The sequence below is a fragment of the Bos mutus genome, chromosome 4, assembly GCF_027580195.1.
Source record: "Bos mutus isolate GX-2022 chromosome 4, NWIPB_WYAK_1.1, whole genome shotgun sequence".
In the NCBI taxonomy this organism is placed as follows: domain Eukaryota; kingdom Metazoa; phylum Chordata; class Mammalia; order Artiodactyla; family Bovidae; genus Bos; species Bos mutus.
This window is the reverse complement of record NC_091620.1, coordinates 54,429,587-54,454,552: the sequence shown is the minus strand read 5'-3', so window position 1 is coordinate 54,454,552 and position 24,966 is coordinate 54,429,587. Positions and strand designations below refer to the sequence as shown.

Below are 24,966 nucleotides of genomic sequence, written 5' to 3'. Positions count from 1 at the left end.
GTACAGCATTAATGTAAGAGGTTAGTAATGAAGGAAACTGTAGGGGAGAAGGGGTGTATGAGAGCTCTCTGTACTATCTTCTCAATTTTTCTGTAAACCTAAAGCTGCTCTAAAAATGTCTATTTAAAAAAAGTAAGATCCCTATATCCCGTGTGCACCATGGATTATCAGTTACTCTCCTAGGATTAATTTCAAATTAATTTTTTCTCAAATCTTGAGCTCAGTGCAAAAAGGAATGCTTTCCTATACTTTGTTTCATTGAAATTTTTCCTGTGAATTAATTTTCCAATGATGTGCATTCCACATATGTTCCTAATAAGTGATGTCCTTCATCTTTAATCTTTATTTCTCATAAAAGTCTACCTAAAAGACTCGTTAGATTTGAAATGTCACAACTAATTAACTGATTTTGATTAGAACTGGAAAAGAATAAACTAATTTTTACTTTCTATTTTTTACTTCCACCCTTTTTCCTCTGTGATGTATCTCTGAAAGGGAATTTCGGACCTTGGTAATTGAGATGGTGATGGCCACAGATATGTCCTGTCATTTTCAGCAAATCAAAGCAATGAAGACTGCTCTTCAACAGCCAGAAGCGTGAGTGAACCTGTAACCTCATGTGTTTTTATAGGTGTTTGACCTCCTACTTGTCCATGTCACTGTACCTTTAAAGTTTATCTCTTTTAATATAACTTTATTAAATGGTCTCATAATGTAGTGACGCTTGGAGGAGAGCATGTAAGAATATTATCTATCATGGATATTTCTCATCAGGGTTAAAATAAATAATAGGGCCAGTAACAATTTGCGCTAGTGAGAATTTAAAAGACCCCTTCAATGCAGAGGCAACAAATAAAGGTCAATGAGTGACTCTTGGATTCTTGTTGTCTTTTTCGTGATGGCAGATATTCCAGAAATGGTTTTGAGTCAGTATTTGAGGTGTCCAGTTCAATAAACATGGAGACCACACTGATAAATGTCCCAGTTGGAGGATGATTTCCCCCCAGTTCAGCAGCAGTGGGCTTTGAGATGGGAGAATGGAAGGGATTTTTTTTTAAACAGTGGTATTTAAAAAACTCTTAGTGAGATTTTGTGAGTTTGGTCATTATGCGTTTGCATCCTTTGGGTTTACAGAATTGAAAAGCCAAAAGCATTATCCTTGATGTTGCACACGGCAGACATCAGCCATCCAGCAAAAGCGTGGGAGCTCCACCATCGCTGGACCATGTCACTCCTGGAGGAGTTCTTCAGACAGGTACCGTGTTGCTTTGTTCCCCCCACTGGTGTCACCCGTGGATATAGCCTGACTTTTATATTTCAGCAACACTGTGATCAGGACTGTTGTGATTACAATTATCTTCTTTTTGAAGGGATGGTTCACAGCTTTTATTTTTTGGCCTTCTGGTCATATGGTGTTTGACTCTCACCTACGTTCTGATTCTCAGAATGTTATGGTATTTCTATCCTATGCATTTCTGTTTGGGGGGAAAAACATTTCCTTGTGGCGATTTTTTGTCAAAATATCATCTGAGGTATGCTTTTACTTTTTTTCCTAATGGGGTGACCAAATGGCAGTCACTACAACCTGCTTCTCTGTTACAATTGACTGGGCTGTTCCTTTCTAGCAGACAAACCCATGTTGTCCAATTCCAAAGCCATTTGGAGCAATTTGAGTTCAGAAAATTATTTGAAGCTACTGTCCCAATTATATTTAAACTTACTATATCCTAAGATATAGGGTAGTGTTTTCTATAAGAAAAATCAGAGTCTTTAATGAGGATACACTGCTTTAATTTTTTTTAAGCTGCATAGAAGTAGAGAAATAAAACGGTAAATGAATACCTAGCACCAAGACTGCTGTCTTCTCAAACCCAGGCAATGTGCACTAAGCTCATCTCAAGAAGAGCTGCCATTAAAGTATCTGCTTTGAGAAGTGAGGTCCTGAGGTTCAAGGCAAGATGGCATGTAGATTGTGGGACTGGAACTATAGTTAATTCAAGCTCATATGGTTAATTCATTAGTTCTTGTTAATTTACTGAGAGAGGTTACAGTACAGATTCAGAGACCTCTGAAGTTCCATAAAACATTACATATTAACCAGTCTCAACTCTGTCCCCTAAACTGACAAGAGATATACCCTTTCACCAGTTACTCAGATTTTTGGAAGCAAATTATTCTTAGGATTACTCTCAGGATTCTCATTTGAATGGAGAAATTAGAGAAGGCATTTCTGTGTTCGTTTCTTTTCCTTCTGAAGCTGCACACAATATCTGGTGTTGAGGTGGGACTAGAGAGTACATTAAGCAAAGTTCAGAAGCCCCTCTATTGGAATTCTTATTCCAGCTGCTCTGTGGCCTGGGACTAGTGAAATCACTGCTCTGGTTCCCAATGGTCTTATCTGTGACTTGTTTCGGGGAATATTGGGGGGTTTAAAGGAAGGTTGGACCAGCCTTTTTCCTTAGAGTCCTTCCCACATTAAGTGTTTTCTTCATTCTGCCCATGAGTGCACATTCTGTCCAACATTCTGTCCAACACATGTACACGTGTGTGCCCCCGCTAAGCTGTTCTGAGTATGCCAGCAGGTTCCTTTTTCAGCATATGGCTGTCTCCTTACATGGTTGACGCTTGGCCTCACAGAGTGGTTCTCAAGGGGAACCCAAGGGGTGAGAGGAACTAACACTGTACAGATGTGGCCATGTTGTATATACAAGAATGACTCCAAATTCATTCTTAATTGACAGTTAATTTTGAGCCACTTTTCCAGAAATTACTTTTCTAATATTAATCTCCACTTTCATTATCGTATGTTTTTTTGATCATTGCTTTTGTAATACACCCACTATAAACTAGTAATTTTAATCTGAAGCTAGAGGTAAATCATGGAGAAGGCAATGGCAACCCACCCCAGTACTCTTGCCTGGAAAATCCCATGGGTGGAGGAGCCTGGTGGGCTGCAGTCCATGGGGTCACTAAGAGTCGGGCACAACTAAAGCAACTTAGCAGCAGCAGAGGTAAACCATAGTTAACTCATAAATTTGAGTTATTGAAGTGGTCCCTTTTTTAATTGTGAGAAAGTGAATATGAGAAATTACTTAAACGTGGACATTTTTCCCACTAACGGAAACCTTATTTGCACAAACATAAGCTTGAATTGAAAGAAAATGTACCAGAGGCAATATGAAAATAACCATATTGAATTTCTTGCCAATTGGGAATAGAATGTTAGCTCACTGGACTGGAACTATTTTTTTAGCAATTATGATTCAGTAAATTATTTTTATTGACTTAATATTTTAACCCAGATGCCATAAGCCATAGTAAGTAACCCTTGTAGGAGAAATGTTGCCTTAGCTCTTAACTATAGATTTTAAATTGGGCAGTTCAAATGGGAAATCTCAATGGGACTGTAGAGTCTTTGAAAAAATTACATTTAGATGTTGGGTTATATTTCAAAATAACGGCATAGCCTCAATGCTGATAGACCAGACCTTCTATGCATTGCTGAAAGAGTAAGTTACATCTTCAGTTTTATAATCATATTTTACAAAATCCAAGCCTCTGCCTCAGGTCTTTTTCAATAAAATACTGACTTTAAGAAACTGTGAGTTTGCCTTTTTGGTAAATACATCTTGAGAAACTCTGGAGATTCATTTCCTAAGTATTGCTGTATATATTTATATTTTGCAAACATCACCTACAATTCTTTTAATTTCCTCTCTGTTTGTGGTCATTTTCCCATTTTTTGTTTATTTCATATACCAGTGTCTTTTCTCTTCTGTATAAAGTTAGCTGATCATTTGAATATTTGATTATTTCTTTTTTATTTTATGATATAAATTACTGCTTTCATTTTTATTAATTTATTTATTCTGCTTGATTCTTATTAATTCATTTCTTTTGCTAACTCCCCAAGTTGGATGTCCAATTCATTTATTTTCATTCTGCCTGTTCAATATTAGTAAATATAAGGCTAGGGATTTATCTTTTTGTTAATCATGAATCTTGTAGGTTCTGATATGCAGTGTGTTCACAATCATCTTCATTAAACATTTTCTAGTCTAGGTTTTGATTTGTCTTTACTAAGAGTGGCTTCAAGTGGATGTGTTTGTTTATGTGATTTTCCCAGTGGTAGTTTCCTTTGCTTTCTACTTTTGTAATTGATTTGTGACTTATCAAAATTTGATCAGAGAGTTTTTCATTGTTTGGGCCTTATTTAGTAGGTGAAATTTGCTTTTCACCTACTAAAAAAATCAATTTTTGTGAATGGTCATGGCTCTTGAAAAGTCAGTTTATCTTCTACTTGCAAAGTATAAAACACCAGGCATATTCTTCCTCCTTATCAATTATGTCATTTAGGTATTTTATATGTTATTTTTTAAAATGTGATGTTTCGTGGGCTGACAGGTGTTTCTATTATTATTTTCTGGTTCTATGTAGTATAGTTTTTGCTTCCTGAATGTTGATTCTGTGTTATTTGGTTCTTAGATATTCATAATTGCTAGATTTTCATAGTTTATTGAATCCTCTATCATTATAAAGCCTGCTTCTTTGTCTTATCTAATGCTTTTACCTAGAATTCAAATTCAGCTCATTTTAAGAACAGACTCTTGTCTTTTTACTCTAAACTTTTACTTTTAACTTTTTACCCTAACCTTTCAGAGACACTTTTATTTGGATGTGTCTTTTAAACATTGCTTATAATTGAGGGTTTTTTTATGAGCCAATCTAAGATTCTTTTATTATTGGAAATTAACTGTATTAACATCTGTTGATATGACAGGAATCTTTGCTCTTAGGTACTATCATATTTTACATTATGATTTCTATTTTGTGGCTTATTTTTAAATTGTTCACTATATTGGCTGTACCATCTGCTTATTATGTATTTATTTCTTCTGATGACTTGGAAGTTTTATATTATGTTTTTAGTTTTAATATTGGCTAACTTGGTAATGCAAACTTTATATCCTCTATTTATTTAGATAGTATTGATTAAAATAGCAGGCTTCTACTTCCTCTTGCCTCTTCCCCAACAGCTAGTTGTATCAACTTAATTCTTGTAGTCTGTACCTTTGTCATTTAGCTATAGCTCTATTCCTTTATATGTATCAGGTTTAAATGGTATATTTGCACCCCCATCTATACATACACGAAAGCTAGTGCTTATTCAGTACCTCCCAACACTTTTCCCCTTTTTCTTTCATAACATAACTAATTCCTTGTTACTGTTTGTTGGCTGTATTATTTCTAAATTCTATTTTCTAAGTGAGCATTCTATCTCATGTACTATATGCTGTTTCCAAAATATACACCAAAAACAATGTGACCCAGGAAGATGGAAAATAAACAAGTTTGGCAAAAGCATAATTTTTCCAGTTGTTCTTGTCTAGGCTCTACTCAGTGCTGGCACTTTGGCCATGGTTGGTTCATTCATCTATTTGTTGGTCAAAGTTGTTCCTTGAGTGGTGTCTTCTAGGAGTGCTAAAAGCTGCATTTCTGTGTGTTTACAAGTTTTTCTACTGCTTTTATACTTGGGTCACAGTTTGCTTGGGTAAGAAATTTTTTGAATCAAGTTTCCTTTCCCTGAGGTCTTTTTTGATTGATGCTTTTGAACTGTGGTTTGGAGAAGACTCCTGAGAGTCCCTTGGACTGCAGGGAGATCCAACCAGTCCATCCTAAAAGAAATCAGTCCTGAATATTCATTGGAAGTACTGATGTTGAAGCTGAAACTCCAATACTTTGGCCACCTGATGCAAAGAACTGACTCATTGGGAAAGACCTTGATGCTGGGAAAGATTGAAGGCAGGAGGAGAAGGGGATGACAGAGGATGAGATGGTTGGATGGCATCACTGACTCAATGGACATGACTTTGAGTAAACTCGGGGTGTTGGTGTTGGACAGGGAGGACTGGCGTGCTCTTTACAAGAGTTGCAAAGAGTTGGACACAACTGAGTGACGGAACTGAGGTCTTTTTTATATTTTGTTTAAATGTCTTCCACCTAAGAATGTTGCTATGCAGAGGTTGGAGGCCATGCTAGAATTATTTTCATGTCTAGGTGGTATATATTTTTGCTTATGTGCCCTAAGAATTTTTTCTTTACCTTTGAAGCCCAGTGACATTACTAGGCTATATTTCAATAATGATTGCTCTATAACAGTTTTTCTTGGGGCCTAGTGTGTTCCTTTTCTGTACAGATTCAAGTTCCACTGATGAAAACTTTAACGATTTCCTTTTCCATTTGCTTCCTTCTTTAGGAAATACAGTTATTTGTATGTTTCCTCTCTTGTTTTTCTTCTCTGTTATTTTCCTTTAAATTGTCTTGTAACTCTCTGATGAGTGGTATTTTTTTTTTCATTCCTAAATTCCATGTCTCTTAATGTGTTTTATCTAAAATAACTCTCCTCTGTGCTGCCTCCACTACACTCTTCATTTATGTGATGGTTCTGTTTTTCTTTTCCATGTCTTCCCTGAGCTCTGCTAGGTCCTCTTTCCCTGAGCCCTGGTTCTTAATAATTTCAGGAATTTTTTCCCATCATGGGAGTATGTATGTTTGGTCATCACTTGGTGGCACTGTTTTTTTTTCTGATGAATGTCCCCTATCTGTTATTTTTATTTTTCTGTTCCCTTTTCCATTTTTTCTTTCCACGTAAAGTATCTTCCGTAAGTTTTATTTTTTTCCTCCTGGTATTGGTATAGTGCTACCTCTTCCTCCTCCTTCCCTTCCTCCTCCACCTCCATCTCCTCTTCCTCTGCCCTTCCTCTCCTTCTCCTTCATTTGATTATTATTTACCATCTTTGAGTGAAATGCATTATTTTTTGACCAACAGTTTTCAGGAGATAAGTGCCAGGGAAAGACTGGAATAGCAATGTTCTAAGCTGCATGAAGATCATGGGATCTGGTCCCATCACTTCATGGCAAATAGATGGGGAAACAGTGGAAACTGTGTCAGACTTTATTATTTGTGGCTCCAAAATCACTGCAGATGGTGATTGCAGCCATGAAATTAAAAGACGCTTACTCCTTGGAAGAAAAGTTATGACCAACCTAGATAGCGTATTGAAAACCAGAGACATTACTTTGCCAACAAAGGTCCGTCTAGTCCAGGCTATGGTTTTTCCAGTAGTCATGTATGGATGTGAGAGTTGGATTGTGAAGAAGGCTGAGCGCTGAAGAATTGATGCTTTTGAACTGTGGTGTTGGAGAAGACTCTTGAGAGTTCCTTGGACTGCAAGGCGATCCAACCAGTCTATCCTAAAGGAGATCAGTCCCGGGTGTTCTTTGGAAGGAATGATGCTAAAGTGAAACTCCAGTACTTTGGCCACCTCATGCGAAGAGTTGACTCATTGGAAAAGACTCTGATGCTGGGAGGGATTGGGGGCTGGAGGAAAAGGGGACAACAGAGGATGAGATGGCTGGATGGCATCACCGACTCGATGGACGTGAGTTTGAGTGAACTCTGGGAGATGGTGATGGACAGGGAGGCCTGGCGTACTGTGATTCATGGGGTCGCAGAGTTGGACACGACTGAGCTGCTGAACTGAACTGAACTGAAGCTGCATGATTTATTATGAGGTTTCTATGACATGGTGTGTGTGTGTGTGTGTGTGTGTGTGTGTGTGTTACCTTTACTTCTTCCCAGTCAGCAGTAGGCAACAGTTGTAGGACAGCTCATGGTACAGTCTGTTATCCATATACTCTTGCCATGCTTGTATATTTTCTCATTCAGCATTTTCTTCTTTACTATTTCTTGAAGCTAAATAGGGTTCAGAGTAGCTCTTTACATCAGTGTCTGCTGTCTCTCTGGTTTTCCCACATGATGGATGTGGGGTATTTTTCCTATCTGAGTGAATTTTGAAAACCTCTATTCTTCAAACTTTATCTGATCTCTGCAGCCATAGGTCTTTGCTCTGGGTATCTTACATTACCCCCTCCTGGATATGCAAAGCATTTGATAGTTGTTCCTCACGTAGTTTTGATTGAGTTTACAGATTTCTCCTGCTATTTGTTGGTTTCTGTTGTTTCTTGTTCTGTTTTGAGAGGATAATTTCTGAGAGGGGAGGGCAAAGATGTCTTTACTATACTTATCTTAAATCCAGAATTACAGTAATTTGCTCATACCTCATATTTGTAACTTCTTCCCTGGGAAAGAAGAGTATATATTGCTGCATTTTGTTCAACTTGATGCTTTTGTTGTCTCCCCAGTTAATTACCTTTTCTCCACTCTACTGGGAAATACTCTCTTGTGATATCACCCAATGATCTTTTGAAGCTCTTGCCCTGAGAGATGCAATCTGCCCTGTAAAGTTCCAATACAGAAAGAACCTTTGTTTCTCTTGCTTGGTTTGCTGCTTACAGCTAGCTGCTGTAACAAACAAGCCCCCAAAATGTAAAACAGCACACATAAAATAAAACTTTATCACCAACTCATATAAAGTACCAACAAGTATTTCTTGATTGGAAGATGGTTTACAATAAGCAGTGCTTTTAGACCCAGACTCTACCATCTGCATGGCTTCCAGGGTGCTTATCTACATCAAGGCAGCAAAAGAAGGAAGGACACAAAGACATAGGCTTAGGAGATTTTGTAGGCCAGATCTGTGGTAGAGACATACCCTCTCTCCTCTTGTTTTATTGTCTAACACAAACTGGCAGAGATTCTGGGAAGTGTAGTCTAGCTATGTGAACAGGAAATAAGGGGAGGTTGTGAACAGGTAACTGCCTAATTGCTCCTTCAGCTTGCTTATCACAGATGTCCAAGTGGCCAAAGGAACTTGAGTATTTCTAACCATATTCACCTTTTTATTCATAAATCAAGCATTCATTGTGTTCCTTTTGTAGATAGCTTATGTAGATTGCTTAAGTCAGCTATCTTAACCCTCCCACAAGAATGAAAGTTATATATTTTTGTGCACTGTCCTGAAAAAAAAAATGAGTTCACTAAAAAAAATCCTTTGTGCCAACTGAGACTCTTGCCCTTTTTTTGGAAGACATTGACCTCTTTAATAAAGAGGAAAGTGAATGAATAATTCCACAAGGGCCAGTATTCATGGAGTCATACAATATTGTATTAGTCAAGCTAGATTCACCTGTAGAAGTACATTCTTCTGTATTAATTTTTGTGTATTTTTTCGAGTTTATAAATGTATCTGCCTCCAGAGGGAATTCAGGGATCACTATCTTCAAATAGGTTTATAGAAGTTAGGAGTAGTAGTTATTTAAATTCAAAGGATGTAAGTGATATGGGTATGGGCAAGTCCGTAGGATAAGTTGCTTAATGATGTTTAGACTTTTCAGTAATAAAATTCAAATTAATGCATATCTTAGTAGTTAAGCACTTAGTGTTCTTTTTAGCCACCCCCATTAAAATACACCAACAAAACAGTGTATATCCCCACTTCATAGGGGATAAGAGTGAGTTTTATTTGTGTTGGCTGAGCTAGCCCACTGAACCATCTGCACAACTACATTTACATTGTAATACTCTTCCTTCTCATCGTATTGCCCAAATAGAAATAGCTTTGGAGTAAGTTCTTTTTATCATGCTATTTGAGCGATAGAGCAGCCCTTAGCAAGGCATACTTGGAAACAGAAGGACCATTGTGTCCTATGGTTTGTTAATACAGGAAAAGGGTACCGAGGTAACTAAGCCATGTCAAGATTGTTCCTGAGGCCCTTGGATGTCCCAGCACCCACTGTGAGCCCCACTATTCAGCTTCCTCAGATGCCCATTCCTTTTCCTTCTTTTCAGTAGATCTTAAATGTGCGTGTTAGTTAGCTCCTTTCTCTGTGGTAGCATGCCTTAGAAAGAAAAAACATTCAGTTTTTGAACTAGACCTGGTTGTCGAACTAGCTTCTTATTACTCTTTATTTACTTTTAGTTAACTGGTGATATTTATTACAGTCAGAGTGTAACAGTTAGATGTACTAAGTTCAATAAATGTTTCTCAGATCTTCACTTAGTGGAAATAGCTATTGAGAAATAATACTTGTTCTTTGAATTTATTTGTATACATTTTCTCATGTAATTGTCATTGGTATTGATGACATAGGGATTATTATCCCACATTTTATAGGTGATAAAACTGAAATGTAGAGAGGGAAAAATACACTTACTATGATCACACAGGTGGTGGGAGCAAGGCCAGGTTCAAGCTAAAGTCAGTAGCCATTAACCTGAGCAGATCTTTTCTTGTGAATTGAATAAACACAACTTTGTGACTCTCAGAAGCGTGACCCACTTCCCCTTTCCTCTGGATGCGTGACTGAAGTACTGAGCTCTGGTTCAGAGCTGTTCTTTAAAATCATCTCCATCTTTAATTAGACTTTCCATAGCACGTGCTTATGATAGTCTTGCCTTTTGGTGAGATTGAGAACATGTTGGCCATAGAATCATGTCTTATTATTGTCTAACTTGATAAACAGAAGCAATTATTTACTCCATTACTTTTTTGTTCCACTTTTCATCATCACTGAGCCCTGCAGGGAAGGCCCCAGAAGCACTTAATTCCGGTTGTGTATGCCTTTAGGTAGCATTCGGGGAATGATTCCAAATCAGTCCAGTTAGAATTGGTGTCTCAGGCACTGTCCACATCTGGAGGGGTCTGCAGGCCCAAGAAAGGCTACAGGTAGGATGACTGGAGAACACACAAGAATTCTGACTCCTGTGCTGGCTCTCAGCCACAGGATGCGTTGCTTTGCTTATTTTCCTCAGGAGACCTATTGCTTCCTGATGAGGCTTTCTATACAACAGCAGGCACTTTTGCAGTTGGATGGAATGATTGGCCCCTGGAGGGCTTCAGCCTCTTGGTGTCTTTTACGCAGAGGAACAGGGTGCAGGACTTACTACATAATGTGATTGTAGTAATGAAAAGAAAGACCAGTGGCCTTGGTGGAAGTTGAAGTTGTGAAGTAAAATCTGGGTGGCTCAGCCTTCTGTTCTTAATTTACTTTGACCTCCTGTTTTTCTAGGGCGATAGAGAAGCAGAGCTGGGTCTGCCTTTTTCTCCTTTGTGTGATCGGAAGTCCACCATGGTTGCCCAGTCGCAAGTAGGTACGTGTTTGCCAATCCACTGATGGAGAGAAAAACTAGAGACGGGTGTCTGGAAGTAAGCTCAGATGCTCCACATGATTCTTTGGCTAGAACCTGGCTCCATTCTGCTGCTGTACTTGTGGCTTTGGCTGGTTGGGTTGATGGAGCCACTGTCCCCAACCTCCTTCCTGGAATGTAACTGGTTCCTGGGAAGATTAGACAGTGACACTGCTATCTCCATCATTCCCTGCCAAGAGAAAAAGGGGATTCAGTCCTAAGGCAATGACAAGAATTAGTGGTGGGAAGCCCATTCTGTTTCAGTCTTGGCATTCTGCATGCAGTACCAAGAGTTTTCTCAAGTGATGCTTCCTGTAGCCCACTTTCCAAGACAGCACCATTTCCTGGATGACCTTACTGCCAGGAATGGCTCTTTTAAAATATCTCTTTCCTTTCTGCCTGCCTTCTTTCCTTCCTTTATTTCAAAAAAAAATTAGCACCTTTTTTGGGTAAAGAATACTTTTTCACTGCTAATAACTGTAATATATGTGCATTATTATTATTTTATTATCAGAATTCTCTTGCTACTTGTATAGGACAACTTTTGTCTTGCCAATTTCATTACAGGATTTTTTTCATCCTTCACTTCTGTGTATTAAATGCCAGTATCACTTCTCTCTTGGTCATTGTAAAGTCAAGTAAGCATTTGTATATTTTCAAACACCATATCTCCTTTGATTGGCATTTAGTTTCCTTCCACCTTTCATGTCACTGTGTAATGAGTTACCACCATTAGTCCCAGATCATGTATTTTCTCCTGACATGTCACAGCATACTTTGGTATTTTTGAGTTGTTGAGATGATCACTCCAGCCCAACATCAACTGTCTCTCCAGCATGGTGATCTCTCAAAGGTATCATTTCCAGACCTGACCCCTCTCTTGGTTTCCAGCCCTGTTGGCCCTCTTCCATCCAAATGTGGCCCTGGTACCTTGAGTCAGCAGGTCTAAGATGAAGTCCACCATCTTTCTCCCTGGTCACACTCTCCCCCATTGTCTCTGTTCTCTCTGCCTTCCTGGTGGAAGTCTCTGACAGATTCCACCTACAGGTAGGACCACCTGCTGGTGTGCACGTATCCATGCCTCCGTCACATGCCCACCTTAAAATGGCACTGGATCTCACCTCCCTTACTTTGTCTTTGAGCTTTGTGAAGTGAAGCTTCTAAAATGATTTTCCCAGTGTCAGCCTCCATTGCTTTCTCCCACCCCATCCATCTTGCCAGATTAACTCTCCCAAATAACAGCAGAAAACGTCTTAGTACTATGCTGCCCAAACATCTTAAGGGGCTTCTAGTGCCTATCTAAGCCCTAACCCTAGCTTGGTACTTTGGAACCTCCCTCCCTGAACAGATTCATGACCCTTCGCAGGCTTTCCCTTTCTGACTCTAAAAGAATTCCTAAGTTCGAGTCATTCCCCAGACACATCCTGTACTTTTCCCTGTCCTGTCACCTTGCTTCACCCCCTCCACCTGGAATGAATAGCCTTAGGGCTCAGCTCAAATATCACAACCTCCATAATGCTGTTTGCAACTGTCACAGTGGGAGGAAAAATACCCTTGTTCCCTTACCTTCCTAGGGGCTTTTCTTGGGGCTTCTCCTTTGGCCCTTTCCCTTTTTATGCTCACTGAATTCTGTAAACTTTCAAGGGCAGGCAGGTTGTGTTACAACTTTTATCACAGTGTTTTTTATATAATAGACATTGAATTTTCATTTTTAAGCATTTTATTGAACTGTCTACTAAAAAGTTAAAGGAAAGCTATTTAGGGAAATGGAACTGACTCATATGATAGTCAAAGCCAGGATTATATTAAATGATTAAGACCAACCTAAGCTCTCCTAATCTAATTTGGCTCTCCTATGTAGATGAATTTTAAAAGAAAGCTACAACTCATCAGTTTGCATGGGAACATTGGAAAGGCCCCAGTTACTATGTAGTTCCTCTGAAACTTTGCTGTTTCTCTCCAGGTTTCATTGATTTCATTGTGGAGCCCACCTTTACTGTGCTCACAGACATGACAGAAAAGATCGTGAGTCCACTGATTGATGAACCCTCTCAAACTGGGGGCACCGGGCAGAGGCGTTCAAGGTCAGTGTTGAAGCTTGAAAGCTGGGGGTCAGGGTGGTCTGTGCATGGGGACAGACTTCTGGAAGGCATGGGGGTGGTACTTCTTAATCATGTTCACCCTACCTCCTCCTTATGAGACGTGTCTGCTTCTTCCTTTTTCTCAGAGGAGTCAAAGTTGTACACTCTGTATTCTCCAGGCTGGCCTGTAAGGGGGTGATCAAGGTCCGGGTCATGATATATAGGTTCCCAGTACTGCCCCCACCCTGACCCCATCCATTCTCTCTTTTGGTGGCTTTGCCCACAACATTGTCAGTCACTGCACTTCACCTGCTGTACCCAGAGAGTCCTTGTTCCCCATACTCCAGAAGGAAAGAACCATGGATCAGAGTTATCATTTAAGTGAAACTTTCATTTCTAGGTTCAGGAAGAAAATTAAGTAGAGGGGAAAAAGAGCTGAACTGTTAAATCACCTTCTGCCACAGCATCATTCCACCCATCCGTCTGACATCCATCCATCAGTTGAGTCTGACACTGTCCCACAGGCAATCTTGGTGGCGACATCATGAAGCGCTGGCGCCTAAGAAGTCTGGCACTTTGCGCCGCATTCTGTGTGTTGTGTGTGTCGCTCAGTCATGTCCGACTCTTTGTGACCCCGTGGACTATAGCCTGCCTGGCTCCTCTGTCCATAGGATTCTCCAGGCAAGAATACTGGAATGGGTTGCCATTTCCTTCTCTATCAACACCATTAAACGGAGTCAAAGTGTACAGCCTCTGGAGTCATATGGCCAGTTAAATATCCTGACTCCATTCCTACTTAACTGTACCATCTCAGGCAAGTTGCCTCAGTTTCCCCATTTTTGAAAATGTGGATTATAATACTCATAGGTTGCAGGGAGGATTAAGTGAATTATTTAATCTACGTAAAGCCTGTATATGATAGCTCAGTTGGTAAAGAATCCACCTGCAATGCAGAAGACCATGGTTCAATCCCTTGGTTGGGAAGATCCCCTAGAGAAGGGAAAGGCTACCCTCCAGTATTCTTGCTTAGAGAATTCCATGGACTATATAGGTCATGGGGTTGAAAAGATTCCGACACGGCTGAGGAACTTTCACTTTCGCTTTCACTTTCACTTTCAAAGCCTTTGTAACAGGGTCCAGCACAGAGGAAATGGCAGCTACAATAATGCTAACCCAGTGTTCACTAGTATTAAATGGTTTGTATTACCACTAGTACTGCTATCCCCTCCTCCTCATCCATCAAAACCTTGGGCCCTGTCATAAAGGAGAGAAATGGAATGAAGAAGAAAAAGAATAGAAGAGCAATGAGAGGAAGAAGGACAAGAAGACTAGGACAGAGGGAACCCAGGAATGCTTAAGGTGAAGGGACCTAGTCAAGGCTGTCGACAAAGAGGTCAGAAGCCCCCTGCCTGAGTCCCACACCCCCACAACTCTGCCAGCACTGGGCTGAGATCTGCTCTGCTTATCTAGTTAGTCTTGATTGTCCTTCAGTGGATTTGTATTTGTGCCAGTCACGACTGTAGTTCCCTGGAAATGTGTGATACTTTAGGCCCTGTGTTCACCTAAATCAGAAGGGAATCCAAAAAAGAGGGGATATATGTGTACATACAGCTGATTCACTTTGCTGTACAGTAGAAACCAACACAACATTGTAAAGCAGCTGTATTCCAATAAAAGTTAATGTAAAATAAGTACACCTTCAAAAAAGTAAAGTTTCCCAGAAGGCTGGCACTTTCTTATATATATATATATATATATATATATATATATTTCTGTATTTCCTAAAGTTGCCTCTGTTTAAAGCTTCAAGTGGTATAATATATTTTTGTAATTTTATTCATTTATTTATTTTTGGCTGTTTGGGTCTTTGCTGCTGAATGGATTTTCTCTAGTTGCAGTGAGCAGGGGCTACTCGTTGTTGCCGTGCATGGGCTTCTTGTTGCAATGGCTTCTCTTGTTGCAGAGCACGGGCTCTAGGGCATTTGGGCTTTAGTAGTTGCCGGGGTACTAGTACTAGTACTAGTATTAGTACTCAGGGCTCAGTAGTTGCCATTCCCAGACTGCAGAGCACAGGCTCAATAGTTGTGGCACACAGGCTTAGTTGCCCCGAGGCATGTAGGATCTTCCAGGACCAGGGGTCAAACCCATGGTTATTGCATTGGCAGGTGAATTCTTTACCACTGAGCCACCAAGGAGACCTCTCCAGTGGTATTATATTAAAAAACAAGTCTTATGCATGACTGACTTCTCACAGTCTCCATGCCTCTCTACTTTCCCCCAGGTACAAGTGGAAGTCCCCTTATTCTAGCCTTGGGTATCTTGGGCTCAGAGTTTCTTGAGTACAGGAGGAGTTGGAGCTAGAGAGAAAGAGGACCAAGTGACTAAGTGACTTGGAAATGTGGTCAGTGGGAAGGAAGGTAGGCAAACTGTGGAACCAAATGGAAGTCAAGTTTAAATGGGTTAATTTCAGGAAGTCAAAGACAGAATTCATGTGTGGGGAATCTAGTCATATGGAAAAAGAACATTTGAAATATGGGGACCTTTGGGACTATCAATACTCATGAGACTGAAACCTTGACTTTTTTCCTGCTGAAAATGGAGAATTTCCCAGCAGTTGCATATTGAAAATAAAAATGACAAACCTCAGGCCCCAGGAATTTCACAACAGTAACTTGATGCATGTTCACCACTCTTCTTTTAGGCTTGCTTATCAGCACACATTTTCAAACTCTAACCCTCTCTTTGGTATCTTTTTCTTTCATCCTCCAGTTTGAACAACATCAGTTCAACAGATGCAAAGCGATCAGGTGTCAAGAGCTCTGGCTCAGAAGGAAGTGCCCCAATCAACAACCCTGTCATCCCTGTTGACTATAAGAGTTTTAAAGCCACTTGGACTGAGGTGGTGCACATTAACCGGGAGAGATGGAGGGCCAAGGTGCCCAAAGGTAAGATGATGGGGAATCTTGTTCATACCACTCAGACCCACTCACCAAGCAAGATGTTGCCACCCCTGATTTAGAGGTGTTGAAAATGAAGCACAAACTCAGGTTATATATTCAAATTGTTGAATGTTAGGACAGACCATCTTTTGCTCTTTATTATATCTAATACTTAGTGCATGAGAGAATGAGGTTGACTTCCAAGCCACCTGGTGGAATGACCTTAGTGCTATATGTCCAGATACTTCTCAAAAGGAAGATTGTACAGAGGACCACCTATTTCTTGGTTTCTGCTAGGCCATCTTGTCATTCTTATTTTATGAGATGTGGCACATTTATCAGGCCTTTACTCCTTTTATCTACCTCGGCCATTGCACTGGGATACAAAAAGCTTTAATCTCCTTACATGCATTTTTAACTTTATGTTCTCAACTTCCCTTCAGTTATTACTCAGGCTGACCTTCTGAGATGAAGGTAACTCACAGGTAAACAGAAATTCAAAGAAAAGTCATCACTCTTGGTACTATGAACAAAAAATGACTGAACTCTCTTTGTTTTTTGAAAGTCAGAATTCATTTGCATGTTTGTGTTTACCGAGCATGTGCTCCATGATTCATACGTATGACATGTTTATACTGTAGTCTAAGCAGGAACACATAGCTGTGGTAAGTCTCATGAAGCTATGATGCCTGATTCTAGAGACAATTCTAGAGTGGATGATTCTAGAGTTCTAGAACCAGGAGGCTAATCTCAGTGGGTTTTGTGGAGGTACACCTTCAACAGCAGTCAGTTTTTGCCAACATCTGTTGCATGCCTACTGTATGCCAGGCTCTGTACTGTGTGTTATTCACCGAGGTGAATATCAGGCATCCTTGTCCTCAAAGCTCGAAGTCTCCTGGGTGGGGACAGGGAGGCATTAGCACAGAATTTCTTTCCAAGTAGGAATGGGAGTTCAGTGGAAGCCTGTACTCCTCACCAGCACCCACTGACCTTGAGCCCTGGACTTTTATAACAGGCAAGCAAAGTTTTATCACCAGTCTCAGCATTCCACACATTAATATACCCAGTGTCTCTGCCCAAGGGAGAAGGGTAGGAGTAGGTCTTGTTCCTCAAATATCTGGGGCGCTGCTTCCAGTGTTGAGAGAGAAGAGACAAGATCACACTGCTGGAGTTATTCAAAGGCCAACATTGTGTCCTGTCCAAGTGTCTTCTCAGTTCAGGTGGGGCAAAGTGTTTATACTTACAATTCTTTTAAGGCATAGTTGGGCCCTTATCATTTGGGGACGTCCTGAGCTATGGAGAAGAAGCCAGCTCTTCTTCGATATTTTAAGTGTGGCCTCTCACAGTCTATAAGGATGCTTTAAACATTGAAATCCTCCCTGTTGGCAGGCTTTGCAACCAGCAATGGCAGCTACTGCATCATTTTGAGAAAGCAATCTCTTATAATCAATTACACTCATTACACTTGAAAATTCAACTCCTGACAATACACAATTGAAAGTGGTATTTCAAGATAATTTGTTTGCAGTTATCTGGCTTACTAAAATTACCTTCTGAAACTAATCACCTGGGAGAGCATTAGACAGTTTCTTTTCTAGAAGAAAATTGGTCCTTTAAAAAGGACAGGTAAATAAACACTGAAAAAGAAGTGAAAGTGTGTGTTGCTCTGTCGTGTCTGACTCTTTGTGACCCCATGACCCCATAGACCCTGCCAAGCTCCTCTGTCCCTGGGATTCTCCAAGCAAGAATACTAGAGTGTGTAGCCCTTCCTACTCCAGGAGATCTTCCTGACCCAGGGATCGAACCCAGGTCTCCTGTGCACAGGCAGATTCTTTAACATCTAAACCACCAGGGAAGCCCAAAATTAACACTAATAGTTTTAAAATATGTGAGGCATGCTAATAGAGATAAGCTCAATGGCACCCCACTCCAGTACTCTTGCCTGGAAAATCCCATGGATGGGGGAGCCTGGTGGGCTGCAGTCCATGGGGTCGCTAAGAGTCAGACACAACTGAGCGACTTCACTTTCACTTTTCCCTTTCATGCATTGGAGAAGGAAATGGCAACCCACTCCAGTGTTCTTGCCTGGAGAATCCCAGGGACAGGGGAGCCTGGTGGGCTGCCGTCTGTGGGGTCGAGCAGAGTCGGACACAACTGACGCGACTTAGCAGCAGTAGCAGCAGCAGCCTGGTTGAGGTGCTTGGGAAGGCTTCTTGTGTCTAACTAGGATTTGAAGGATGTCTGGGGTTGAGCATGAAGTGGGGAACAATGCAAAAGGGATTGACAAAGGCACAGCCCCCAGGGTTTATGTATTTTTTTTAGGAGGACAGTTTAGGTATCAAAGCAAAAGTTAGTTGGGGAATGGGAGAATTGAATCCCTACTTGCCCTGTGCTCTTTGGCAAATCCAGGCAGATTCTTTGAGAAAATTCCCTTTGGGGGATAATAATAGATACCACAGAGGTGGTGCAAAGAACAGAAATTATATAAGTAAAGAATGAGAACAGAGCCTGCACCTGGTTATTGCCTGATAAGTGGTAGCTCTTATTTTGAAAAATTGGAAAAGAAAGTTTAAATGCAAAGTGAAGAAAGTGGTGGTCAAAATGCAGCGTATAATTAATATTTTATAACATTTTCTTATTCAGTTTGCATCTGTTTTTCTGTTGGTGATTGGTTTGTGCTGCACTATCCAAGAATGTTTTGTTCGTGATTCTTTTTCACCGGAAAATCCTGATTTCAGCAAAGGCTGCCCTGCATTGGGGCACTTGAATATATGTTGTTATTAAATTGATCAGAAATGGAATTAAATCTAAGGCTTTAGTTTTTTAATCAACCTATCTAGCTAGGCCAGAACACATAGTTGTCAGGAAAGATTGAATCAATATATATTTTTTTACAGCTCTCAGGACTTAAACTCATTATTCACATACAAAGATATGTAGGCATAACAATTTGCAAGTATTATCAATATTGATCAGTTTCCATTCAGAATTTGACACTTTTTAAACATGTTTTTCTGGTGTAAGAATAATAGGTGTCTAGGTTACAATGCTGAAATATAAACAAAATATACAAAGAAGAAAATAAAAGTCTCTCATTCCAGCAAAATGTAACTATTGTTGAAATTCTGATGTAATTTTTTAAAATTTGATTTCCTGTGCACCATGCTCCTTCTCTGTTGTCTTATCCAGTCCTTTGTGACCCCTGCCAGGCGGTAGCCTGCCAGGCTCCTCTGTCCATGGGACTTTCCAGGCAAGAATACTGGAGTGAGTTGCAGTTTTCTCCTCCAGAGGATCTTCCTGACCCGGAGATTGAACCTGTGTCTCCTGCGTTGGCAGGCAGATTCTTTACCACTGAGCCACCTGGGACACTCCCTTTTGTACATATTCATAAGTAAACATTTTTTCCTTAAATTGAGATCATAGTGTAATATTGTATTTTCCTTCTCTGTTTCTATTTTGAAGATTTTATTCTTATACTGAATATTCTTAGAAAGTGTGATTTATATGGCTACTGTATGTAATATCATAGTTGAACCATCCCTCTGTTACTGAGTATGTTAGTTTCCAATTCTTCATTATTGTATATAACATTGTTATGAACATCCAAATTCATAAATCTTGAGTCTCCATATTATCATTTACCTAGAATATATTTCTAAATATTTGATTTCTCTATCAAAGTAGGTGAAAAATTCTAAAGCTCTTGATATATGTTATCAAATTTGTTTCTGGAAAGTTTTTTTTTTTTAAACTAGGTGTTCTCCTTCAGTAGAAGTGTAGTGAGAATGCCATTTCTTTATATTTTTTCCCATTATTTTACTCTTGAGGATGTTTACATTTTTATTATTGATTCATAATAACTCTTTGTATATTAAGGATAGCAATTCTTCAGTTGACAAACTGTCTTGCAATTTCTATCCTACCTCCATCCAGTTAGTTAGTCAGTCAGTTTGTCCTATGTCTTTTAACTTTGTTTATGGTCTTTCAAAATACATCTTATTTTTATTTTCCCAGAGATTAGCTTTATATTTTTATTGAATTATATCTCTGTCAATGTAAATATGAAATAGTATATAATGATACTCCTTTGCAAATGCTGAGAAGTTTATTGAATTTTAAAAAATTTCCTCCATTGTCACTCAGTTTTTATTGAAATAATATAAGATTTTCAACCTAGGTGATTATAAGTAAATTGTAAGTAAATGACTATTTTATAATTCCTTGGTGGTTCAGATGGCTAGCATGTAGTACAGGAGACCTGAGTTCAGTCCTGGGTTGGGAAGATCCCGTGGAGAAGGAAATGCAACCCACTTAAGTATTCTTGCCTGGAGAATCCCATGAACAGAGGAGCCTGGAGGGCTGCAGCCCATGGAGTCACAAAGAGTCGGACACAACATGTCATAAGAAGACTTATAATTAACTTATCCTTTAATATTATTTTAAATAATTGCATCAAGTTTTATATCCAACTTAATAGTTATTTTTATTTAACACTAAGATTTACTAGTATTTTTGCACATCATTAACATATTTTCCTCATTCTGAGTTTTTAATGTTGACTAAATTTTTCTGTCAGCTGAAGCGCTTTGGTTAAAAATTTTAGAAAGGTACCATGGAAACATCTTCTGAGTCCTGAAGTGGCTAGGAGTACCTTTATGTTGTACTTACATATTATCAAAAGTTGACTATTCAAAACTAATCTAGTATGTTGTTTGTCTTTTTTTAAGTTAGTTTCTCTCCTTTTCTTTCTTTCTTTCTCTGTCGGTAGTTTAGGTAGGCATTTTAGAGAATTATATTAAGAGATAATTAGCCCAATACCACTTTTAAGCAAGAGCCTATAGTATCATAATTTAGAAAAGCAAGTAAAATGAAGAAATCAATGTATTTCTCCAAGACTGCACAGACATTCAGTGTGGGATAGAATTAGCTCTCAGGAGGAATGCATTAATAATTTATGGATCATGAGGGGTCTGTGCTGCCGTAACTCTTAAGCTCCTTGTTTTGGGCCATTCTCATAATGGACGGAGGAGCCTGGTGGGCTGCAGTCCGGGGGGTCGCTAAGTCAGACAAGACTGAGCGACTTCACTTTCACTTTTCACTTTCATACATTGGAGAAGGAAATGGCAACCCACTCCAGTGTTCTTGCCTGGAGAATCCCAGGGACGGTGGAGCCTGATGGGCTGCCGTTTATGGGGTCGCACAGAGTCGGACACGACTGAAGCGACGCAGCAGCAGCAGCAGCAGCAGCAGCATAATGATCACATCACCATACATAGTGTGAACTGAAAAGCAGAAGGAAATGAGATTGAACTACAGCATTTGCTTTCTACTAGTCTAGAAGCCTAGGATGTTAAATCTAAAGCCCCCAAAGTTCATTCTTTACATATATGTCATCTCTGGAACCTGTAATCAGATACAAATTAATTGTTCTATCACCTGCTTTATGTCATAGTAGGAAAGATTTAATGTCATTAATACTTCACCCTGAAAATATAAGGGGATCAGATTACAGTGGAACAGATGTATCTCCTGTAGTTTATTTTTTCTTTTCTTATATATGTGTTTACTTGCTTTTGTCTACCTACTTGGAGTAGTAGCACTTAATGCTGATGGCTGATCACATCAATGTCATACATTTCAGAGATGTGAGGGAGAGATGGGAGTAGAGTAAGGTTGTAGACCATTTCAGAACAATCCACTGAAACACAGTTGCTGCAAGGAAAGGAATCGCATCACATCTGATTATGGTGTCATAAAAGCTCAGTTCAATTCAGTTCAGTTCAGTCGCTCAGTCGTGTCCGACTCTGCGATCCCATGAATCGCAGCACACCAGGCCTCCCTGTCCATCACCATCTCCCGGAGTTCAATCAAACTCATGTCCATTGAGTCGGTGATGCCATCCAGCCATCTCATCCTGTCGTCCCCTTTTCCTCTCGCCCCCAATCACTCCCAGCATCAGAGTCTTTTCCAATGAGTCAACTCTTCTCATGCAGTGGCCAAAGTACTGGAGTTTCAGCTTTAGCATCAGTCCTTCCAATGAACACCCAGGGCTGATCTCCTTTAGAATGGACTGGTTGGATCTCCTTGCAGTCCAAGGGACTCTCAAGAGTCTTCTCCAACACCACAGTTCAAAAGCATCAATTCTTCGGCACTCAGCCTTCTTCATGGTCCAACTCTCATATCCATACATGACCACTGGAAAAACCATAGCCTTGACTAGATGGACCTTTGTTGGCAAAGTAATGTCTCTGCTTTTTAATATGCTATCTAGATTGGTCATAACTTTCCTTCCAAGGAGTAAGCGTCTTTTAATTTCATGGCTGCAGATACTATCTGCAGTGATTTTGGAGCCGCAAAAAATAGTCTAACAGTGTTTCCACTGTTTCCCCATCTATTTCCTATGCTACCATCCATTAAGTTAAACATTAATTGCCTATTGTCAGCTGTGGTTAAGCCCAAACAGACTTGTTTCTGAAATGTACCACCCCCAGTTTTTTTTTTTTTTCTAGATTTTCCATATAAAATTGGTCTGACTCAGTTGTCAAATGAATTTTTATTGCTCAGATAATATGTTGTGCTCTTGTAGCAAACCAGAATTTAATACCTTCAGCTTTTATCAAAATTACTTTTAACTTGGAGATATTCTGAATGTTTAATGTTTGCCACAGATTCAGAGGGGATTATACATTATTTTACCTGATGCCTAAGTATAAACGAATTATCTTCTCCCTTGCCCCACTTTCCCTCTCTGTACAGTAAGTACAGTCCTCTTTTTCTTACCTACAGTCAGCTACAGTCAAATGGCTAATTCTTTCAGGACTGGACTTCAGAGTGTGTATAGTTTCTGTATTTTATACTGACCTGGATTGCTGATGATGGAATCAAGTCAGGTTCATAGGCAGACAGGGTGAATCAAAGCCATTGTGTACATTTCATGTAGAAATCAAGTACTTCATGAGCATCTGCTAGGTGACAGACACTATACAAAGCAGTGGGGGTTCAGTGATGGAGGTGACATTTGACCTGTGTTCTTGGGATACTACAGAAGCATGAGAGGAAGTCTGGGTGAACATGAGAGGAGCCATTTTGGGCCTGAGCCTACCGAGGATGCCATTTCCCTGTCTTATTCTGCAAGGGTATTCTTTTACTCTCTAGTTGCACCTTTCTGTAGAAATCAGAAGACCTACCATATATGCACATAATTATGTGATTTTGTAAAGAAATTTTTCTTTACCTTTTAAAAATAATTTTATTTATTTATTTATTTTTGGCTGTGCTGGGTCTTCATTGTTGCATAGGCTGCTCTCTAGTTGTGGTGCGTGGGCTACTTATTGCAGTCGCTTTTCTTGCTACAGAGCACAGGCTCCAGGCATGTGGGCTTCACTGGCTGTGGCGCGTGGGCTCAGTAGTCGCGGCTCCCAGGCTAGGGAGCGCAGCCTCAGTGGTTGTGGTGCACAAGCTTAGCTGCGCCATGGCGTTTGGGATTTTCCCAGACCAGGGATTGAATTCGTGTCTCCTGCCTTGGCAGGTGCATACTTGACCACTGAGCCACCAGGGAAGCCCTCCTTATCTTTACATTGTAAATTATAAATACATCCTGTGGGGAAGTAGAATGTCATGAAACGGTGAATTGCAAACATTTAAAATTTAAACCAATGCTTGTCATCCCGATTGTGTGTTAGATCATCTGGAGAGCATTAAAAATATCCTGTTCTTGCCACTCTCCCTCCAGAGTCCGATTTAATTTGTCTGAGATGAGGCCACTGCATTAGTTTGGTTGAGTGAAGGGGTGGATGGATGAATCAGTGAAAGGATGAATGAAAACTTCATAATGTATTAAGGACATCTGAGCCAGGCAAATTTAAGGGCAAGAAGAGTAAAATGAAGCCAGAGATCATAGACATGCACGAAGTATAATGCCATAAAGCCCTGTGAACATGTGAACCTGAAACCAAATCTGAGCTCTGTGCGCTTTAGCAGCTGAAACAAAGGGGAACACAGTCACATGGATAATGACTCTGGTGCCCATTAGATTAAAAACGCTCTTGTCATCTATGAAAGCCAGATGTTTTCACGACCAAGACTAACCAGGAGAAATAAAGAGGACCCTTGGTTATGAGGTGTGGGATATTTGTAACACATTTAGAGAAAAAAAAAATACAATTAGTCTTTCAGAGTGGAGGTGAAAGACCTTTTGAGTGATTTGAATGCTGGACAGTGAAGTCTCTAGACCCTAAAGCAGAATTGGTCTTTGTTAGGTATCTTCTATTGGTCTCTGTAGGTTACTTCCTACAACCAAGCTTCATTTCATTGCCTCCAGCCTTACATGTCATTCGTCGCTTGACCACATCACCTGTCACTTTTAAGTTGATTTAACCATACTGGCCAACTCACTGTCCCTGGAACATACCAACCTTGGTCCAATCTTATGACCTTACATTTTTTATTTCCTCTGCCTGGAATACTTTTTCCCTTTATTTTTGCATGGTCAACAATTCATCATTCAAAGTTTAGTTAAATCTCCTTCTTCACCTCCTTATGTAACTCTATGTCCTTCACGTATGCTGATCGTTTTCTACCATATTACTCCAGTTTCCTTTTTTTGTAAAGCACCTGAAATTTATCTTAGTGATTCATTAGTTTAATTATTGTCTTTTCTACTCCTTAAGTCTTCTTGCTCACTACTCTATTCCCAGTGCCTAAAATGGTGTTTGACACTGTAGTTGCTCAATAAATATTAATTGAATGAATGTATCAAGTTTTTCATGAATCCTTGATGATAGGCAGTTACCCTATGTGTTTGGTTAAACATAGAGCCAGACCCTTTCAGTCAACCAAATTGTAAATAAGACTGATA

The 24,966-nt window shown here is 39.8% G+C and overlaps 1 protein-coding gene across 6 annotated transcripts in view; it reads left to right on the top strand.

Annotated features, from left to right (window-relative positions):
* The window catches only part of PDE1C (phosphodiesterase 1C), a 539,682-nt gene that overhangs the window by 444,173 nt on the left and 70,543 nt on the right, over positions 1-24,966 (top strand). For all 6 annotated transcript variants that reach the window (XM_005889124.3, XM_070369504.1, XM_070369502.1 and 3 more), the window contains 5 exons: positions 496-597; positions 1,135-1,255; positions 10,972-11,053; positions 13,053-13,173; positions 15,940-16,115. In XM_005889124.3, the coding sequence (XP_005889186.2) occupies positions 496-597; positions 1,135-1,255; positions 10,972-11,053; positions 13,053-13,173; positions 15,940-16,115 (602 nt within the window). The remainder of the gene's footprint in view (positions 1-495; positions 598-1,134; positions 1,256-10,971; positions 11,054-13,052; positions 13,174-15,939; positions 16,116-24,966) is intronic.